A 21,530-nucleotide genomic window follows, 5' to 3' on the forward strand; every position below is an offset into this window, starting at 1 on the left:
TTCCCAGATAAATAATCAAATATTTCATGATACCTTAAAACAGAAGCATGCGGAAATATGTATGAAGTTAACGCACGGTAGATGGCTAAGTAAATTAAAAAAGTATATGGTTTCTAATATCCTACTTTATTAATAAAAATTTTAACCATGTTTTTGTTTTTGCAGATATTATTGGTGGTGCCTGCCAGCTTCCAGTCCCGAAAAAAGAAATCCAACACTTTTCGTCTTTTTTTCCCCTGTCCTTTGTGCGCAATAGTAAAAAGTACAGTTTGTACCCGCGAGGGTAACATTCGCAGAACTATATGTTTTTAAAATAAATGTTTTGATCAATATTCACTAGGTGGGGTTACCTTATTAAAGAAAATCTTCTTCCAAGAGGTGACACTAGTTTACATTGGAACCGCTAGAGGGTGCATCTGCATCTGCATATTGTTCGCGTGACCATCTGGTCACGCGAACAATATGATCAAGTCTCATTGACGCCATTGCTTTTCTTACGGGTGGGAAAATAACTGGGCTCTGATTGGCTTCGCCGCCATCGCAAACTAGAGGAGGGGGATTGATTAAACCCCACATTTCTGGTTGCTTATCCAATGGGGGCCAGTTTCAAGGGATTATGGGTAAAGGCGGAGGAGCTAGAGGGTCGTGGGGAAGGAGGACACGCCCACAAAAAGGGAGAGGAGTGGGGGAGACCTATAGTGTACCTAAAAACTACTGACAGGCGTATCTTATTTTTAAAATCTTTAATTATCATATCTGGTTTATTTGTCATCACAGTCCTATCTGTTTGTACTTGCGTGTCCCATATTACTGTGATTTTTCCTTTAACTTCAACGTTTTTGGCTTGTGTTTATATAAAGCGTCCTTTATCTCTATTTACAGATATTGTAATGTAATATTAAGCATACTTGATTATGACGTTAAAGATATTCTTTCCATGCTAGAACCGAGCAACCTGTGTTGATATGCGTCATATTGCGTCTACTTTTTCTTTGAATATCTTTTTGCTGATATAGTTGGTTGAAATGGCCTGGTCTTGAGCAGCGACTATTAAAGGTTCTGTTTCTCCCTTTAATATTCCAGTTATCAGTCATCCGAATGTCTGTTTTTTGTCCTTATCGATTTCTCTGGCGTACTGCCCGTGCATTTCTTTGCCTTTTCATCTTTGCTTTATTTCCTCGTTAATTTTCTTCTTGCATCACTGTTTGAGTTTTCTCGCTTTTCAGGTTGTCGTGCTTCCGTTCATTGCAATTATAGATTTCATCGTGTATTATTTTGTTAGTTTTTCGCCATTATTCATCAGTTTATGTTCTTGTTTTCTCTCCATTTCGTTGAGATTTATTATCTCCACAAACCTATTATCTTTTTTTTCGCTTAAGTAGTGCATAATTCCTATAATTGTCAAATAGTAAGTAATCTCATTGCTGCTCTGACTGTATATAGTCCATCTGGATGATGTAGACTATAGACAATCAGTGGCTCCGGGTTTTTCAATCTATACTTGTTATTTCTTTCTCTTTCCAGTCTAAAATGCCGTAGTTATATGTGAGGACTGGAAATTGCTTTTCCCCGTACACTGTAAATTTGTCCGCGAATTTTTACATTCAATTTAATGATAGGCCTGTTTAGAAGCAAAAAACCGCACATAACCTCAATCCCAAAAACCCCTCGCAGTGGGCCGCCAAGAAAATCGCGATGTGCTCCGCGCCCGTCCTAGTGTACCTTCTTGCTAGCAGAGTGTAATTCGCCAATTAAAAATCCGCCTTGTGTAACGCCCTGTTGGCCTCGGTGCATGTCCGGGGTGCTCCGCGTCCGTTCCCCCGGTTCTACCCGTTGCTAGATGTCGCTCGCGTGCTCTCGTCAGTATTGCAACCGGCGGCCGCGTCACCGCGAGGCCCCTCCTGCAGATGGCGGTGACGAGTCGAAGGTAAACAAGTCGAGTGACATACACAATGTCGCAATAATCAGGTATACACGGTATGTCCGAGTTAAATTGAAGTATATAGTGTTTTAATATCTTTTAAATGATAGGGAATTCTGGTATACGTGTGAAACTTTTAACAAATAAAAGATGAGTTTTAAAAATGTTATCTGATGACCCCACTGACTGAAAGTTATGTTTAAAGAAAGTATTTTATACGAAACGCGACATATACATACTTTGTTTCTTTTGGGCGCCACATAGTTAAAATAGTACAAATAGTACGGGGCGTTTGAATTCCCGGTAGTTAGGAGAGTGGTGGTCGACTGACTGGGAGTTCGAGGTAAGTCCCTCGTATACAACAGAATGGAATGGAACATCAGCAGCAGGGTGGGTAGTCGACGGAGTAGGACGGCTCCTACTGTACTTCCCATTTAGATTTCTTAAGGGAACGGAACCAAGAACGTCAGCAACAGGAACACCGGGATGGCCGACGGAATCGACTCAAAAAGAAAAAGAAGACACTCCTCGCCAGACCAATTTTATAAAAAAAATATAACATATTAAAATTCAAGTTTATTTAATTATCCTCCCGATCCCCCCATCACCGCGTTACCACGTCCCTGCATCACCGCCATCTGCAGGGGGGGCCCCACGGTAAATCTATGATTGCGGGTAGCTTATCAGTTCCTATTTTAATGTGAATTGAGACTGGAATATTTGGTGATTCTAGCAATTCAGAATTTATTACCTTTACATAAACGTTGTTTGTATCCCGTTTTCTGTACTCGTGTCTTCGTTGTTCCTTCATCCATTTCGTCTGGCCTTGGATCTGGGCTTTCCTTGCAGCGGGACTTCTGTTGTTGGTTTTTAATTTCATAAACTTGGGAAAAACCTTATTTTGCAGATATTTGTTTATGTTGCTCTGAATTGTCTGAATTGTCTCGTAGAATTAATCCCCTAGAATTTGACACATTTGATTATAGAGTTCGAACATACATTTCATCTATCATTCATAAAAAGTTTCTTAGACAAAAACTAAAGTTAGACAAATTAATTTCTAATACAAAAATATTTAACAGCCAGCCAATTATTACAAAGTATACCGACCAGCAATTTTACAACAGGTTCATAAACTTAACAGACACAACATTTTCTAAAAATGAAGTCGAATTTCTGGAAAAAAGTTTCACCTTTAACTTACAGCACTCTTACATTAATAGGGAATTAAACTGTTTAGAGATCGATTGTGAATTAGCAATTAAGGACATTAAAGATTCTAATTTAAACAAACATGTATTAGCGAATATAATAAACTCTCAATTAATAGATAACAACAAACACAAAGAAATTTCTCAAATGTCACTAGTAAAAACTATCAAAAACAAAGCTTCTGAAAATAACATAATATTTACACGTGCAGATAATGGGAAGACAGTCATAGCTATCGATCTCCCAGAATATAGTTCAAAAACCAACAATTTTCTTAAACCAGAGCTTTTCCAATGTATCAAACACATTCCTACCAAGTTACATCAAAGACAAGTCAAGGAAGTAATTACTAACTCCACACTATTCAGTGACAAAGATAAATAATTTTTAACAATTTTGTTGTACAAAATTTATTTCCCAGTATTCCACCTATGGATGTGATAGATTTAGATTTCACCCTAACTCGGAAACAGGTTAACTCATTGATGAAACTAAATTTATTAGATTACTTAATAGTATGTTTAGACCAAAATTATTTTGAATTTAATGGACAGATTTACATCTCTAAGGAAGGTTTGATTATGGGAAACCCACTTAGTCCTTTGTTAGCCGAGATATTTATGGATAATTTGGAAATTATCATACTAGAACATCCTTTAAGTAAAAGTTTTCTATGGGGGTATAAATATGTGGATGATGCCTTTCTTTGCTTTGTTGGAACGGACAAACAATTGAATTATTTTTTAAATTACATTAACTCATTACATATTAGTATAAAATTCACTATCGAGATTGAACAGGATAACTCTATTAATTCTTTAGACTTAACTATTACGAAAACAAATTAGATTTTTCCCTTTATCATAAACCTTCACACACGGACACAGTCATGCATAACTGAAATCAACCTTATACACACAAAATGGCTGCATTTCACTCTTTTATACACAGACTTTTTAATACGCCACTCTCAACAGAAAATTACAATAAAGAACTTAATATCATTAAAGAAGTTGCACTGAACAACGGCTACAATCCGTCCATTATAGATAAAATTATAAATAAAAAACAAATTCAGACAACAGTAAACTCTATTTCTCCGAAACCTAATACAGAACACGAACAATTTAAAACAATTACATACATAGGAGAACCTGGAGAAAAAGTTTCAAAACATTTGTCAAAAAGTGATTTAAAAATAGCTTTCAGAACTAACAACACAATAGGAAAATATTTAAAAAACAATAAAACTAAATGTCCAAAATCTCAAAAATCAGGTGTCTACATGTTGAAATGCGGATCTTGTCCTAGCAGATAGTTTGTAAATATTACATTTGATAAAGACTCGGCGTTGTCGAAAAAATTGTCATGTCAAAATATATAATTTCGTGAAAATGTGAACTTTGAGTTCTTATTTATTTTGATTTTTTTAGCTCCTTGTTGCTCCAGGACATTCTTAAACTGATAAATTAGTTGTGCACACTGCAACATTTTTGACAAGATTTACATTTAAATTTCTGAGTCATATATACTTTACTAATTGCGTATTTGATGATGACGATTAATAACCTTAAGAGATAAAATTGTAATCTATTTAAAATGATCCTCAAAATCGTAGACGGATTGTGATTAAAAATGAACGCAGAAACGAAATACAGTAAGATATCGAAAAACAAGGTTTGCGACATTTTACATTCAAATTATATTCTTTTAGGTGAGGACTTAACGGCTGCGGATCGACTCCTACTCAAACCCCTCGAAATCGGGCGTGATGTTGGGGAAGAGAAGAAAGTTCCGTGGGAAGCTGAGCCCAAGGATAGATTTTATTTTGTCGGCGTAGTGCTATTTATACTGGGAACTGTCAATACTTTACCGGGATCGTTCCTTGCCAATGCGAACGAGGTAAAATTTTACAGTCAGGCATACATTTCATTGACGTTTATAGCGTTCGTATTATTGATCACAAAATTGGGCCGGTTGGATTGAATTGTAGGCAAAATGATTTAATATAAGCAATGGAGTTCGTTAAATCAGTACTTTCAGTATTTTTGAAGATTGGAACATTCAAATTAGTCGTAAAAGATTCTTAAGTAAATTTAAGGAACTATTAATTTTTTTAAGAAATTTCCACAGGCTACTGTAATACTATTTACACATATTTTGGACTTTTCCTGCGTCAACTGTTAACAAATCGAACACGCTGACGTTTCTATAGTCATACTCTTGGCTTCTTCAGAGTTTAAATGTACCTGCTTATGTAATGTTTGACTGATTTCCAATATGGGTGAAAGGTAAATGCCTGAGTCACGGTTGTTTAGAAATTTATACAGATTCTCGGTTTTTTTTCTTGGTAGAAATAACGGCAACTGCCTGAATTTATTTACCGTGGTGTTAAGACTCTTTCACGTTGTTTTAGCCTAGTTAATATTTTTCGATTCATCTTTGTGGCATACGTATGGACTCACGGTGGCAAGTGTGGGCTTGCTTTCTGGTTCATTGTCCATGCAAGGTTGTGGTGAAGTATATTTTATGGTGGAACGCTTAATATCTCTAAGGTAGAAATTACTAAAGATAAGAGCAGATGTAAGGTGTTTTAATTCTAGGTGCAGTGACTCGGCTTGAGATAGTTCTACGGTTCTGTAAACAAGAGTGTTGATAACCGATGATTTTTGTGTCAGATGGTAATGTGACAATGCATTAAGGCAAGTCTGTGTGAGTATGTTTTCTGAAAATAGAATAATAGAATTAATAAGAATATATAAGAATGAGATATTATCATTGGTTTCTAATTCAATGGTAACACCTATGTTTGGGTGTATGGATTTTAAATGGCTAAGGTTTTCTTGGAGGAAATCGGAGGGACCATAAGACCAAAAAATAAAAGTATAATTTTGGTTTTATTAACAAACCAAAACTAACCAAAAAACAACAATTTTAGATGGAAAGTGTCGAGGACTTTCTTCTCAAAGCCTTCCATAAACATATGTGCATTGACTGGTGATAATGAAGATGCCATAGCTGTTCGTGATATTTGTTCATAAATTTGATCATTACCAGAAAAATATGTACCAGAAAAGCATTATTATTTAATATATCTGAAATAATGTTTCAGGAATAGGGATTCTACGTTGAAACGAACTAGAAAAATCAATTTCTGAACTTGTCAACATTATTTCAGATAATTGGTAACGGTCAAATTTATGAACAAATGGCAGGAACAACAGGATTTCCCTTATTACCATTCATTGCAAGTATATTTATAGAATCTTATGAGAAGAAAGCCTTCGACACTGTCCATCTAAAACCAAATTATGGAAACGCTGCATTAATGAATATTTTGTTATTTGGCCTCATATTCAAGAATCCGACATACGTTTTACCATTGAACTGGAAACCAATAATAATCTTCCATTTTTATATATTGTTATTAATAGAAAATCAGGCCGATGCCTTAATTCATTTTTACATCACCAACCGGCATAAAAATCATCGGCTATTAACTCTCTACCCGAGCTACTGAATCCAGAATTAAACCACTTTATATCCACTGATATAGGATATTAAGATATTGAGCGTTCCATCACCAAATACGCTTCAACATAACATTCTCAAGAAAATGAGCCCGAAAGCAACTCCACACTTGTTATTGTGGTCCTTCCTTACATTTAAAATACCACTGATCACATATCAAATGTTCTTAAGAAACATAACATCAAAACCGATTTAATACTTGTCCAAAAATCTCTCAACATTCAAGAACAAAATTCTGTTTAAGATTCCAAGAGTTTAGAGCATTTCATGCATCTGCTGCAAGGAATACATTGGAGAAACACTACACACAAAAAGAAATCTCCAAACAACTAAACAAACTTCACCGCGACTGATGCCTTTATCCCTCCTCAGTCATCAGTCATCTGAGACAATGTTCATGCCCCCACTTTAGCTCCGCCCTCTCAAACAATATATAAGCCGGTACAGAGTAGAATGCTAACCAGTTTCAGTTAAGCCCCGAAGAAGCTGTGTAATTGGTAGTTAAAAAACTTAAATTATGAATTTAAATTTTAATTGTTGAAATTTAATGTAACGAAATATCCTGGCATTTTAGTAGATATTAGTTCTTGAATATTGAGCACAATATTATCGATCAGTATCGATGAAACTATTTTTAAAAATAAGATATATTTAAAAAACAAACTATGCTGGATCTCACAATTCTAATGTCTTAGATAAATAATTGATTCAAAATTGTACCAAATTTATACTCCTTTTCCATTTTACAGATAGAGATAGAGAATAAATAGTAGTTGTGTATTTAACAAGTCTCGAAAGTGCCACGAGTGACGAAGTAGCTTTTTTTGAAAAGATAACCTTCAGGAGTTCAATCAAAGAAATCACTAAAGATGATATTAATAAATTTACAAGCCAGGTTTTCTGAACATAAAGGTAATTGTAGATAAATACTTAATGATAAATGCATAGAAGAGACGTAAAAAAATATATAAAAACTACTAATCAAATTGTCAATCGTCTTGCTTTTCGGAATGTGCGGAGCATGTCGTTGTAAGCAGGAAGTCGAGATGACACTGAATGACGTAAGGGCGTTGGTCAATTCTGACGGTCTAGTGTTGTAAACGGCATTTGAGACACGAGTTTATTTGGCACAAGCGGAGAGAGTGTTTAATAAACGAGTGACTTAAAAAAATTACGAACCGTGTACAATACGACCGGGAATATTTTTGCAAAACAACACGAATACATTCACTGACATGACAGTCAAAATTGAAAAACGTCAAAAGTTTAGCCGTGCGGTAAAATCTCCGAAAACATCCGATTGCTCTCACACTTCGAAGTGTTTTCGGAGCGCGAGCATTGAAGATGCCAAGTGAGATTTTGGCGAAACGTCTGCAGGATTCCAGTCGGATGCAGGATTCCAGTCGGAGTTCAACGAGCGAACGGATGATATTCCGGAATATAGTGTCACCACATTTTTCCATCCGTGAATCAATACGTAAGAATATATATATATATATATATATATATATATATATATATATATATATATATATATATATATATATATATATATATATATATATATATATATATATATATATATATATATATATATATATATATAATGTGTGTCACGCGTGATCAGTGCATAATTGGATATTTACTGAGTGACGTGTGATACGACGGTCAAAACTAACAAAATGCTATGGCTAAAATCTAGCGCAAATATCCGATCACTCTCAAACTATATATATATATATATATATATATATATATATATATATATATATATATATATATATATATATATATATATATATATATATATATATATATATATATATATATATATATATATATATATATATATATATATATATATATATATATATATATATATATATATATATATATATATATATATATATATCTGTATCTCGAAGAAGCTGCTAGTCGTTCACACACTTGTTTTCTTTTTTGGTATTGAGTGATTTCCATAAATTCACTTCGCGACTTTTCGATGATTACGCCACCACTGCACATAAGAAGCAGTATTGCAATACCGGGCAAGACGAAGAAATTTCTGGGTAAGTCGATTGCAGTCACGTACCGAAAGGCAGATACATGATATCTTACCACCATAGCTTGAACGTATTTGTAACAATTATGTAATTTTCTATTCGTTAAACAATTTTATTATTATTATTAAAGCGCATCTATATAGATTTATTTGTTATAATTTATAGTTGAATAACTCATTTGAAAAATCAGTAAAACCAAATAGTATGTTTTGTTGGTGCAAATAAATATTTAGTATATTCATTGATACGGTTTTTGAAATGAGCGATTCGGTTATTCTACACGAGTTAGATTGTATCTAAGTCAACCTAACAAGACAGTGTAAAGCAGAAAGTAAAAAGCAATCCTAGATTAAACACATGAAACTAATGAGAGTCTCAACGTTTAGTTTTTTGTTAGATTCTATTCTTTCGGTTAATATATGTCGCTAGTCCGTAGTCGCTGTCTAAAATCTCGCTAAAGATTATGGAAGAAAAGTCATACTAAATGTCTTTCGATAAAACACACCGTTTTCCCTGGCAAAAAAAGAGTGCATCTATAATATGAAAGTAGGTTTTGGGTTACATTGACATCAGCGTCGACAGTCATTAATCTAAATATAATATCTATTGCTATTATTTTAAAACTGCATAAAAATAATTTTAACTAGTTTTCCAAAAGCGTAATGAATAATGACAAATGACAAAAATAGGGGTTTGTAAAACGAGGCTTATTTCTTAAAATGCCGCTTTGAATTGATTTTTGGGTCACTCATTATATACAGTAATTATGAATTTTACCTTTTATATACAATTTTGTATTTGTGCTAAGGTATTTTAAACGGTAGGTATCTAAACAAACATTGATTTTGTGTATGATACCTACATATTACTCTATAGTATATTAAGCAACAAGTGTGGTAAACGGCGTTTGAGTCACGAGTTTAATTGGCACGAGCGGAGCGAGTATTTAATAAATGAGTGAGATTAAGATTAAAAGCATGTCTTCTGAAAAGGTTACCGATGAAATTAGAAAATTAACTGCACAAGAGAAAGACTAAGACTTTTTATTGTCGAAAGAGGGAAGCAAAAACAGCTGCAAAAAACTAACAAAAAGGAAGCCATCTGCATTGATTTTGCAAAAAGTATTTCAACCCCAAAATTCCTACAAATGACGAATATTATAAACGGCAGTCATCCAGGTTCTTTCTTCTGGTCAGTCGATATTTTATACCTATTTCGACAGAATCGCTAAAAAATGATCAAATGAAATGACTAATTTTCACTTCTAGTCAATCAAGACGACATTGAAGAACTGGAATTCTTTTGCTACTCTGCAGGAGGACAAAATACAAAATTTGTCATTTATCAATTTATCCATTTTATTGTTAACAACAAAATTCATACCTTAAGAGAAATTAAAATTACATTTCCTGTAAAATGACACTCGTATTTGGAGAGTGAGAAAAACGTAGGTGTTTGAGATCCCGGAAGAATATGAAGAAGTGAATAGTGAGTGTGACATCAAACATTATATTCAATTGGAAATCCGTTCTTTTGTTACTTTTACTTCTGTGACTTTACAGGTGCTTTGCCACTTGGAAAGCCGACGTTTGTAGACCTGACGAGCCTAATGCGGTTTTGTAGTCGAGGCACATTACGGACAAGTTTGAAGTACTTACACTGATGTATAAATTTGAAACATATAAAATTAATTTATAAAAATATCTCCTACCAGCTATATTTTCTTGTTTGTTTCAGGTGACCTAGCTGCTTTCTTCCTTGGAAAACATGAACTTTGTTTTTGTGGCACCAAATTCGTTAAATTTTTTTTTTTAGGTTTAGTGCTATATTCATAAGATTTTGCTATAATGTGTAACTTTAGTTTTCCGTCAACGTTTGAATTATTTCTAAGTATAGAACAAAAATATTTCGTTTTGAGTATTAAAATGGTATTTACTCAGTTTGAAAATAAAGTCTGATTTTCTTCACCTTCTTTGTTGTGAACCAATATCAAAATAGAAAGTTCTATTTTCATCGACCTCAAAAACATTTTTAACCTTAACCATGAACCTTATGAATTGAGATTTCTTAGGATAGTTTATAATTGATAATTGAATATTGAATATTTTCCTAAAAAAGTTGAATTTCGCACACCATACAAAAATGATTTTATTCACTTCAATTTTAGTAATTTGATTGTGCATTAACCAAACCATTTGTTTTTTGTTCTCGAGTGAATGCTATTGACACAAAAAGGTTTCAGTATTGGATGTATAAACTTCGCAACACTTCCCTGGACCACGATGATCCCAATAACCGCCCGTTCCTCCAGAAGAACTTCGCAACATTCCAGTCGTTCGCGATCATTCTGCCTATGATAGTGATGTATTTTATCGCCGCATTCGTAGGCCACAAAATCAGACCGAAGACGAAAGCTTTGATCTTCTTGTGCCCGATAATATTAATATTTTTCGTGCACACGCTGTTGGTCAATGTGAACACTGACGGCGGTAAGTTCTAATATTAAAAAAAAGTGAAAAAAAAAACTATGTTTCCTTCCACAGTTCAGCTGGCATTTTTCTTCTTCACTTCGATTACTTTGGTCGTTTTAAGTGGTAAGTCAATATCACTGCTCCATTAGAGGGTATATAGTCTCAAATATATAATTTTGGCTTAAAAAAATGTTCCAGTTGCAGTAAGTGGCTATAAATACGTCGCCATATTGAGGATTTTTAATTTTTGAAAATATTTTCTTAATTTCTCACGGAAAGTGCTTTGTTGTTTTGTCAAATATTGATGGAAGGACATACCCCTACTGCTACACACAGTGTTTTATTACGCAAAAGGCAAGCAAAATGTAACAACTGTTTATAGTTCTTTGCTTGTACCTATTCTACCTGCTGGGGTTTTTTTTTTCTCTTAACACCTCATTCAGACTTTAAGATGCATCCCGCATATCTTCGCTACTTTCCCTGTATACTTAAAGAGCTCTGGTACCTTTGCAATGGAGAGTTTGGAAGTTACTCGGGCGTAATGAATTGAGCTCATAGTATTCTGGTGGTGCGCAGCTGGTTAGTAAATGAATTGGTGTTTCCTCTTCTTCTAAACACAGTCTACATGTGCTGTCTTTGCCCAGCCTCCTGACATAATTCCAATTAGCGTTAGTAGTTGCGTGTCACTGAGACTGAGATCCAAGTTTCAATCATCAGATCTATCCCAATGCAGAAAGAACTGCCTCCAGAAGCATTTGTTAAATTCGCTTTTAGGCCTTCCGAACCTAATAGTTTAGTAGAGATTATGAGAGACAACAAACTAAAAAAAATGATGTAAAATTGTAATATACCACCAAATGTGCCTCAGCCTCAGTTATCTTGGTAAGCAATATCTGATATTGATATACATATTCTCCAAGGCGAAACCCTAGATCACGAACTTCTTTGTCCCAAGCTCGCTTACTATGGGTTTGACTGTCACTCATTTTAATTGTCCCAATCTTATCTTTCCAACCACACTAAAAAAGTAGTGTTGGAAGAGGATGAGTGGCATGTATCTAGCATAAAATCAAGCGTGCGTACAGAGACAGTCAGTTACTTCACCGGTTTCTACCAATTCCTCTCAAAAATAAAAATAATTACATAATATTACCTTGACACACTATTTGGACGCCCCGTATATGAACCAACGATTGTAAAAAAGTAAAAAATCTAGGCTTAATGCTTGAGAATGACTTACGCTTCAAAGTCAACGTTTCATCTCTATTTCAAAAGGCATATTTTACTCTACGATCCCTATATAAAAACATAAACATTTTAAGTTTCAAATTTCACAAAAAAATATGTAAATCCTGTCGTTAAATTAAATTATGCCAATATAGTGTATTACCCTATCCTCGATGTCTGTACTAAGAATCAGGTTACAAAAGCTTCAGAATGCTTGTTGTAGGTTTATTTTCAGCCTTCTGTCGGTGTTTGTCTATAAATTACTTCTTCATCGCCTTACTATCTAGACGTCGCTTGCCCATAACAGGACTTTGACAGTTTTTCTATGCCTTGTTATCGATTAACATTGTTTCGCTTTATTTACAGTGTTCTTGTAATATATAATAATGTTTTCGTAGAGAGTCGAAACGCTCTTTGCTCAAGACTCAGTTATCCGTATTGCTCTAGTAGGTTTCTCCTTTTATTTAAAAATTAATAAAATTAACGCTAATCTTTATATCGTGATTGTTAAAATTCCCGTTTTATTTTGTTTTTAATTTCTATATATAGCACACTACTTTTTTAATGAGGTTAAAAAGATTGGAAAAATAACACAGTCATGCAGTCTAACCTAACCTATGGTAACCGAGCTTGGCAGAAGGAAGTTCGTGGTCTAGGGTGTCGAACGCCTTAGAAAAATCCACCAATAGTAAAACCACGCCAGTCCATTGTTGTGATTAAGTGTGAGGAAGAATAGACTTTGCCTTTTGCAAGCTTACAATAAAAACTTTAAATAAAAATAATTGAGTGTGAATGTCAAAGTTCGAATACCTTGGGCGAGAACTTTAGTTATCATGAAATGAAAGCAAGCAAACAAGCCAACATAACAGCTTATAGATTATTTCGAGGTGCTTATGAGATGAAAATAAAGACGCAAGATAATATGAACGACAGAGAAGAAGGGAGCAGAACCTGCTCGTTCCTTCAAAAAATGACTAGACCGTTGGCAATCTACATCACAGATACGCCTGTAGAACTAAGCAATAAAGCGAAAAGATCGTAAAGACCGACCTAAAGAACAAGAGGGAAAGTTTCACAATAGGCTTCAAATATAAAAAAAATGTAATTGTAATTAATTTAGGCGAAGACAATCGACATCAAGACACAGAATTGCATATAGAATAATATAAATCTATATATGATAATAGATAAGCGTATAAAGGCATAAGATTAGAATCTGACCGAATGGTCCTGGTAATCGGGGCCATAGAAGTAAAGAAAAAGAAGAAGATCAAGGTCATATCAAGTGAGTCCCGAATTTTCCAGTTAATCGTGAAAATTTTTATAACAATGGAAATTTGGAGTACATGTAATTAAACAACTGACAACACATCAACCGTGAAAGCAAAATTTTCAGAGTTATAAATTTTCTTAAAACAGTGAAAACTTAAAATTATTTATTATTATCCATTCGAAATAGAATTTTTTTCACTCATTATATGCGTTATAAATAACACATTATGATTTTTTTTATTTACTCGAACCATTTTAGATCGCTAATAAAATTATGAATAATTTATTACATCACAGCTCTTGAATTTAATATTGCTCAACCTGTGTGCGTATTGAACTCATTTAATAAGTTAATTGATATGACTAGTAAGATTTATTTGTCATTTACGTATTGTTTTAACGAAAAATGGAGTACTTCTTGGTAAATTGAAAAATCATAACTTATAAAATCACAGAGAAAAAATAAAAATAGATTATACAGTTTTGTAAAATTTATATTTAATTATATCAGAGTTTTTTTCTGTCAATAAAGTTGAGAGTTTCATCCAATTAATTTAAAGTACTTTTCATTGTAAAAAATTGTTAAAAATTTCGGGGATTTTTGGTAGTGACTTTCGTAATAACAAAATACAAGAATTTTAATTTTCACGCTCAAGTGGAAAATCCAATTGTTTTTCAAATTTTTCTTGTCATCAACTAAAATATTAATCTTTTATGTGAGTATTTTTTTTTTCGCATTCTGATCTTCTGCCCCATCTTTTTACATTGCCCATTTGTAGCATGTTTATTGCTAAGCTCTTCTCTTCACAATGGAACACACACATATAATAAGCACAATAAGCCAAAACCAATTTTCTATGAAAGAACTATACCAAAATTCCAACGTCGATGGTTTTTTTATAAACAATTTTGCCTTTCAGTCGTTACTGGAATCGGAGCTGTCGGATGTTTGACGCTAGCTTCATCTTTTCCATCAAATTACACCAAATGCTTCCTGGTGGGACAAGGCTTGGCTGGGATTTTCACGTCCGTGATTCGAATAATCTCCATCGCATCTGCGCCTTCTACCGTGGATGCCGCCTTTATATATTTCGTAACCGGAACAGTCACCATGGCTATCGGGACCGTTCTATTTGTCATGGCTTCCAAGACTCCGTTTTTCAGGTAACGATAGGTCTATTGATATAGCCGCCTTCTAAAAAAATATTCAATGTCAAGAAAATGTTTAAAAAATCGGAAATCTTAAGAATGATGTAGTAAACTACCACTTCGTCGCCTTTATACTTGAAAGTCGCCCCACGTGCATTATAGGCAACTAAATAGATTACATTATGATTAATCATAGGTACAAGAATCTGATAACCAGGGTTACTGCAATGCCAGCTGCTGATATCGAACCAATCAATCACATCTTAGCCGGGACCAATATCTCGCTACACCTGGCCAAAGCTAAAAGAAAACTTACAACATAAAACTGTTCCGAGATTCAGAATGAATGCACACAATACATAAATGATACACTCGACACTATAATTTCGGCCAGTGATGTTGAAGAATGTTGGTATAACGTAAAAAAAGCTTTTGAAAAGTCAGTCGAAAAATTTCTTCAAAATGACAAACACAAAACAAAGAGCGAATAAATGACCACATAAATATTAGGTCTAATGAAAGAACGTAAAAAATTAAACTTTCCAAATTTGTTACTATCGGAAATACAGAGAACTACAAAGAAGATTTAGAAAGGAAATTCGAGGTGCAAAGGAAAAATGGCTTACTGAACTATGCGGAGAAGCTGAATATCTCAAGTGTCTTAATGATACTTTCAACCTGCATAAAAAAGTGAAAGAAATTGCTGGCATCTATCAGCAAAATCCAGTACAGACTATTAGAGATGAAAATCGAATCGAATTATATCAAAAACGGAATCAACGGTTCAGTTGGAAGAGCTCACAGTATATTTGAAAGCGAAATCAGACACGCGAAAAGCTTATAAAGAATAGCAAATCCCCAGGAACAGATAATATGTTTTCTGACACGTACCAATTGATTAATGCACAGAATATAAAAATGATCTCTAGATTCTTTAACAACATTTATTATGCAAGACTTCCAGAAGACTGACTTTATTTTACTTTCATTACTTTACCAGAATCATGTAGTACCCAAACATCATAAGCCTAATGAGCCATTTCTTGAAGCTCTTTTTGCGCAGAAGCTAGCTGCAACTCTCGGTTCGGGTTTAAACACGGTTTCGCAACAAGAGAAGCTATATGCAGCATAGAAACCATGGTACAAAATTGTCAGGACCAGAGAAAATATGTTTTGGTTAGTTTTGGTTAGTTGTGAAAAGAAGATAATGTAAAACACGATCTTCTATCATACCTAAATGATTTGGAACTAGACGGCAAAGATTAATTAGCAATTTGTAATGGAATTAGAAAGGACATATCCGATTGGGCTGCATTTTATCGCCGATGCTGTTTAATCTCCACTCGGAAAGAGTTTTTCTACTCCCGTCCGTAAAATACCTAATTACCCACCGATCTAGCGTGCGGGAAGCGTCACTTTACCAAGTCAGTTTCGTTTCCCATGAATCCGAGCCACTTCGGACAATTATGAGATCTTACTGCACGAATTTGGGAGCAATCGGATGTTTTCGGAGATATTTCCCACGCTTTGAATTCTGACGTTTGTCAATTCTGACGGTCACATCAGTGAATGTATCCTTGTTGTTTTGCGAGAATGTAACCAAATACTAACGGTCGTAGAAAAAGTATAGTATGCAACACGTTCGGTAAACTTTTCAACTCAGTCTCCACTCGTGTCAAATAAAGTCGTGAGTCGAATGACGTTTACCGTATTTGTTGCATAATATACTAATTACTGTTTTAATCGCGGACAATGCAATCGATCTCCAAAAACTATTGAATCAGATAAATGTAACAAGGACAAGAATAGATATAAAATTGGGACCCAGAACAAGAGTTTAAGTGTAGAATAGAGCAATAATAGCAACATTCCTTAAACTAAAAAAAATTCTTACAAACAAAAATCTAAACTTAAAACTAAGATGTTGACAATCTATTCCGGAATATCATCTTTTCGCTTGTTGAACTTCGACTGGAATTCTGCATCCGACTGAAATCCTTCGAAGTGTATAAAAATATATAATTTTATTCAAAATAGTCAATTTTTTATTATTTTATGTTTTTCTTCGTATCAAGTTTGCAAAGTTAAGCAAAAACTACAAAACTTTCATATGGAAACTTTTTTCTATCTCTTCAAATAGAAAAGTTAAGAGGAGTGGAGAATTATGAGGAAGCACACTGTAAATTTTGAAAGTGTTTGTGTTTAAAGTTTTCTCGAAAACTCTCGCTCGATCGAACAACTTAAATCAGAAAACGAAACGAAAAAATTATTTCAATCATTTTTTCGATTATTTAGAGGGTGTGTCGTTAATAGGCAAGAAATAAATTAAAAAGTTCCTGAACATTGCCTTTTTCTGCAGGTAAATAATTTGAGGTAAATTAAGAACCGTGGAAAACGGGAAAATTTGGTTTAAATAGACCGCGTAGAGAGCTACAATTTTCTTATACACTGTCAATGAGGTGCCCAACATTTGAAAGAATGTAGTCGGAAATAGTTATTATTAGTGAAGGGTATTTTGTTTATTAAGGTGAGATATGACTTTGAAGCTAGACTGAGTTTTTAGTTATAAGAAACGTTCTACAGGGAAAGTTACATAGTGGTCCCCAGTAGCACTTCTTTCTATGGACCTTGTTTCACATATTGAAAAGCGCATTCAATGTGAATATCGCCACCAAATACTTTATAATCTAAATTGTTAAAACTGTTTCAAATAATCTATTTTAGATAAATAAAAAAACAACATGTTTTTATTGCATTTTCCGCGCAAATACAGGGAAACTAGGAACCTAGGAATAATAAGTTGTCAAATCAACAATAACAACAAAAGTTTCCATTATGAAAACGATTAAATTAGTAACATATAGTGCTGTTTCAGATACCATTTGCGCGACATCGATGCAGAAACGAAGAGAAAAGTAAACTCTATCGGCGCAATCTTAAGGGCAGTGCAACAGTTTTGGAAAGTGCTGCTTCTAAATGTTATAGGGATAATTTTTCCGATAGCGTCAATCGTAAATTTGGTCGTTTCGGAATACAAAGGCACGGGAAACACTTGGGGAGGTAAAAGAAAAAACGTAATCCAAATTTCCACCAACCTACCATCCGTTTTTCCAATGGTATTTAAATTGTCTCCTTTTCTCGATAAGTAGATAAGTAAATTATTCTTTAATAGTTTTGTATTTTGTCTTTTAAGACTGGTACTTTGTAACGGTGGCAACTTTCTTAATACCGGCCATTTGCGAAATCACGGGCAAACTTCTGGCAACCTTAATCGACAAGGTAAACTACACCGGCATTCATGTACAATTACTTAAACATTTATTTCGTAGGACTACCCCTGGTGGTTTCTGTATATCGGAATATTGATCAAGAGCTTGCTTCTGGGGCCGATGATATTTTTTTCAAATGCTCAGCCAAGGTCCCATACTCCGGTTGTTTTTAAACACGACTGGCAATATATCATCATCATGATCCTAAATTCGCTGTGGGGTGCTTATCTAGGTAACGTTTTGATGCTGAAATTGATAAGGTACGTCTATTTCAGGAGTTTAAAAACACTATTCCCAAAAAATCTTAAATGTTTTGTAAAGGAGGATTTTTTAACAAAAAGTAGCTATCTTTCATTAGAAACTTCTTTGCCCGTAAGCCTCAAGTCTGAGGGTTTCGGACTCCAGTTTTCAATCCCTGATTCTTTCTGCCTTTTACAATTTATATATATATATATATATATATATATATATATATATATATATATATATATATATATATATATATATATATATATATATATATATATATATATATATATATATATATATATATATATATATATATGTATATATATATGATGACACTATATTCCTCGATATCATCCGTTCGCTCGTTGAACTCCGACTGGAATCCTGCATCCGACTGGAATCCTGCATCCGACTGGAATCCTGCAAATCCTGCATCCGACTGGAATCCTGCAGACGTTTCGCCAAAATCTCACTTGGCATCTTCAATGCTCGCGCTCCGAAAACACTTCGAACACTCGTTTCGCATTTCACATTAAACAATTGCGTTAAAACTACATACATCAATCTGAAGCAAATATATTAGGTACGGAAATATTTAAGTCAGAAAATTTAAAAAATTGTCTGCGAATCTTCGAATTTGTCACGAGGATGTTATTTATGGAAATTGCTTAGATTCGTCAGAGGTACGAACAATTCATGTATCAAAAAATCGTATTAAATAAAAAGCCAACCTATCTGTATAACATAGGTTCAGAATTCCTAGACAACTTTTTAAAAGATCATTATTAGAGTGTACAGTAACTATTCCGATTCACTCAAGCAGAAAACTTTATCAACGTTCAAAAAGGAAAAAAGACTCTCTTATCGGTGTTCATCAACTGCACAATAGCAATTAGTATTTAAAAAACATGAACATAAAATGTAGTATTAAAAATAAAAGTTGAATACTTCAAAAATTAATAAATGTCCATAATTCAAACCAATCGGTTTAACTTATAATTATTATATTTCTCCATTTATATAGACTATTCCGCTTAAGATCAAAACAGGGTCTGTTTTACTTATAAATTGTCAACTGATCTTCAGCATTTTTATATTTTTTATTTTAGTTTATCTTTTATTTATTCATTTATTTATTTATATTTTGATTATGTAAGACACAGGTCCAAAATAGTTTTGGCTATGGCATTTAATTACGAAATTGGGCATGAAATCGCTACACCAGAGACATTCTTTGAACATATCACACTATCTTTATTAATTGCTGTCTTTTGGGGAAAATGATAATTGAATGTGATGGAGTCCAACGATCTGTTGGAAATATCGGGGCAATTGGATCTACCAATCCAACATCGTTTAGCAGTATGTTGTCGGGTTCATGCCAAAGCGACAACACTATCTCTATCTCACTATTATACTACACTCTAATTCATTCATTAAAATTCAAATAATTTTTTTGTTATTCCAGGCTGATACCAAAGGATAAACTCGATCTGCTGATTTCGGTAGATCTTTTGTTTGCCGGCCTCGTTGCCATAGCGACTGCTCCCCTGGGTCTGATAATAGTTGCGATGCTATGAGGCCATGGACGAATGAGTAATATTCAACTAATTAAATTTTTGGGATTTGTCGCAATTTACGACACGTTGTATATTATATTGTAAGATATAATCAGGACCCAATTGAACTTGAATTTAATAAAGCTTTGCAGCATATACAAGCCGAAATTGTCAATAAAGGAAAGCTTATTGAAAGCATCAATAGTCACTTAAAACTGACAAGCTTTGTCTGCCACGATTAAAGGTTTGTTTTGTCCCGGCTATATAATATAATAATAACATAAGGTCTATTAGCACATTTTTTATCAATTAAGTATTTATGTATTGCTTGTAGTTTATATATAAGCTTTAGTTGGAATTATTTTTGAAAGTATACATTTTAAGAGATTTACTAAATACGTTTTTTCTGTGATTATCAATTTTATGGCAAAACCGAAAAGAGAAATAAAAAATGTTTTATATGAGTTGGCTGATCCATTTTATTTTTCTGTCATAATTTGTCCCATATTTAAACTGAAGTAAAAAACTCTAAAAGGCTACATCAGAAAAAATGGATTACATGCAACATTTATTTACCGGCGTCATTATCTAACATCTCTATTTTTGTTCATATGTTTTCTTAATAATAATAATAATAAAAATAATAATAATAATAATAATAATAATAATAATAATAATAATAGTAACACAAAGAAAAAGACAATATTGAATATTCTTAGATATAATAATAGAAGGAAAAGAATATAATTCAAAGGAAGGAATAAATGGATTTTGCTTAAATATTAGAGTTAAAAGTATTGCTATCCGCACTGGTAAATTTACGTTGCCTGTGGTATGGGCCGATCTTCAGAAAAGAACAAGTAAGTAGAAAGTAGGCATGAGTAATACGTTTAAACTTATTTTGTTAAACTTTTGTGTTTTATGAAGTTAATTAAAAAAATTTTATAGCAGTTTTATTTTTCCATTCCACAGAACGTCCTTGCATTTATATTACACATTTACAGTATGTTTACTGCAAATCTTTGAAAGCACTATCTATATACCCTGGTATATAAAATATTCAGTTTATTACATTGCAGTTTTCAGTTTTAGCTTCTTTTTTTTTCATTTTCAGCTCATTTAGACCCAGCTGATTGAAATTGATACCGATGAGCACTTCGTTGCCAGAGTTGTACCAATCTGGTGCATTTTTTACGATGCTTGTTATCAGAAACATCGGATTCCTTATTAACTGCAAATAGTTTCCTTGGGAATAATTTCTCCTCCAATGGTAATAAAAAAAGTGACGAGCAACTGTTTGCCACCAAGATTATTTTTATTGTTCCTATATTTTGTGTTTTATGGCAAATTTCATAGCAAAATACTGAACTTCGGTACACTTTTTAATAACGTCTGGTACATTTTACAGAACGTCTCTGGCAATTGAAAATTTGGCCTATGTTGGGAATGATTTTAATTCGTAGGGAACATGCTTCAAGAAGTATTCTTAACTTTATTAACTTTATTTGATTTGCAGAAACGAGTGGCGCCATTTCGAACCTTATAATAATTTCTGCGACTCAGTTATATTCCGGAAAAAGTTATTACACGTTTGCATAAGCATAAGC

At 33.5% G+C, this 21,530-nt stretch overlaps 1 protein-coding gene and 1 long non-coding RNA gene across 6 annotated transcripts; one reads left to right on the plus strand and one right to left on the minus strand.

The window, feature by feature from the left end:
* Positions 1–1,718: 1,718 nt before the first annotated feature.
* On the minus strand, positions 1,719–15,991 carry LOC132704295 (uncharacterized). Its single transcript, XR_009619266.1, has 4 exons — positions 14,963–15,991; positions 11,704–14,892; positions 2,673–2,881; positions 1,719–2,611 (listed from the first exon to the last, which is right to left on the minus strand). It is a non-coding gene; the product is annotated as an uncharacterized LOC132704295 (long non-coding RNA).
* LOC132704290 (equilibrative nucleoside transporter 3-like) lies at positions 4,484–20,303 on the plus strand. 5 transcript variants are annotated; one of them, XR_009619264.1, is made up of 9 exons: positions 4,484–5,035; positions 10,970–11,216; positions 11,271–11,321; positions 14,618–14,861; positions 17,722–17,906; positions 18,040–18,125; positions 18,176–18,375; positions 19,833–20,024; positions 20,076–20,303. XR_009619264.1 is itself a non-coding variant. In XM_060674186.1 (9 exons), the coding sequence occupies exons 1-9, from the start codon at positions 4,769–4,771 to the stop codon at positions 19,942–19,944; spliced, it is 1,335 nt and encodes a 444-aa protein (XP_060530169.1). In that variant the 5' UTR covers positions 4,484–4,768; the 3' UTR covers positions 19,945–20,303. The 5 variants fall into 5 exon arrangements, 4 of the variants coding, with proteins under 4 accessions (XP_060530169.1, XP_060530167.1, XP_060530168.1 ...); XM_060674186.1 differs by having other exon boundaries at positions 4,484–4,790; positions 4,848–5,035; positions 19,833–20,303; XM_060674184.1 differs by having other exon boundaries at positions 19,833–20,303.
* Positions 20,304–21,530: the final 1,227 nt, after the last annotated feature.

Source organism: Cylas formicarius, unplaced genomic scaffold, assembly GCF_029955315.1.
Source record: "Cylas formicarius isolate icCylForm1 unplaced genomic scaffold, icCylForm1.1 PGA_scaffold_7__23_contigs__length_41026272, whole genome shotgun sequence".
Classification (NCBI taxonomy): Eukaryota; Metazoa; Arthropoda; class Insecta; order Coleoptera; family Brentidae; genus Cylas; species Cylas formicarius.

Bases quoted from the DNA above. Each gene is read 5' to 3' on its own strand.
- LOC132704290 (XM_060674184.1), top strand. From the start codon at position 4,769: ATGAACGCAGAAACGAAATACAGTAAGATATCGAAAAACAAGGTTTGC. The intron at 14,862-17,721 runs GTAACGATAGGT...GTGCTGTTTCAG, and splicing joins TCCAAGACTCCGTTTTTCAG to ATACCATTTGCGCGACATCG. The intron at 18,376-19,832 runs GTACGTCTATTT...TTGTTATTCCAG, and splicing joins TTGATGCTGAAATTGATAAG to GCTGATACCAAAGGATAAAC.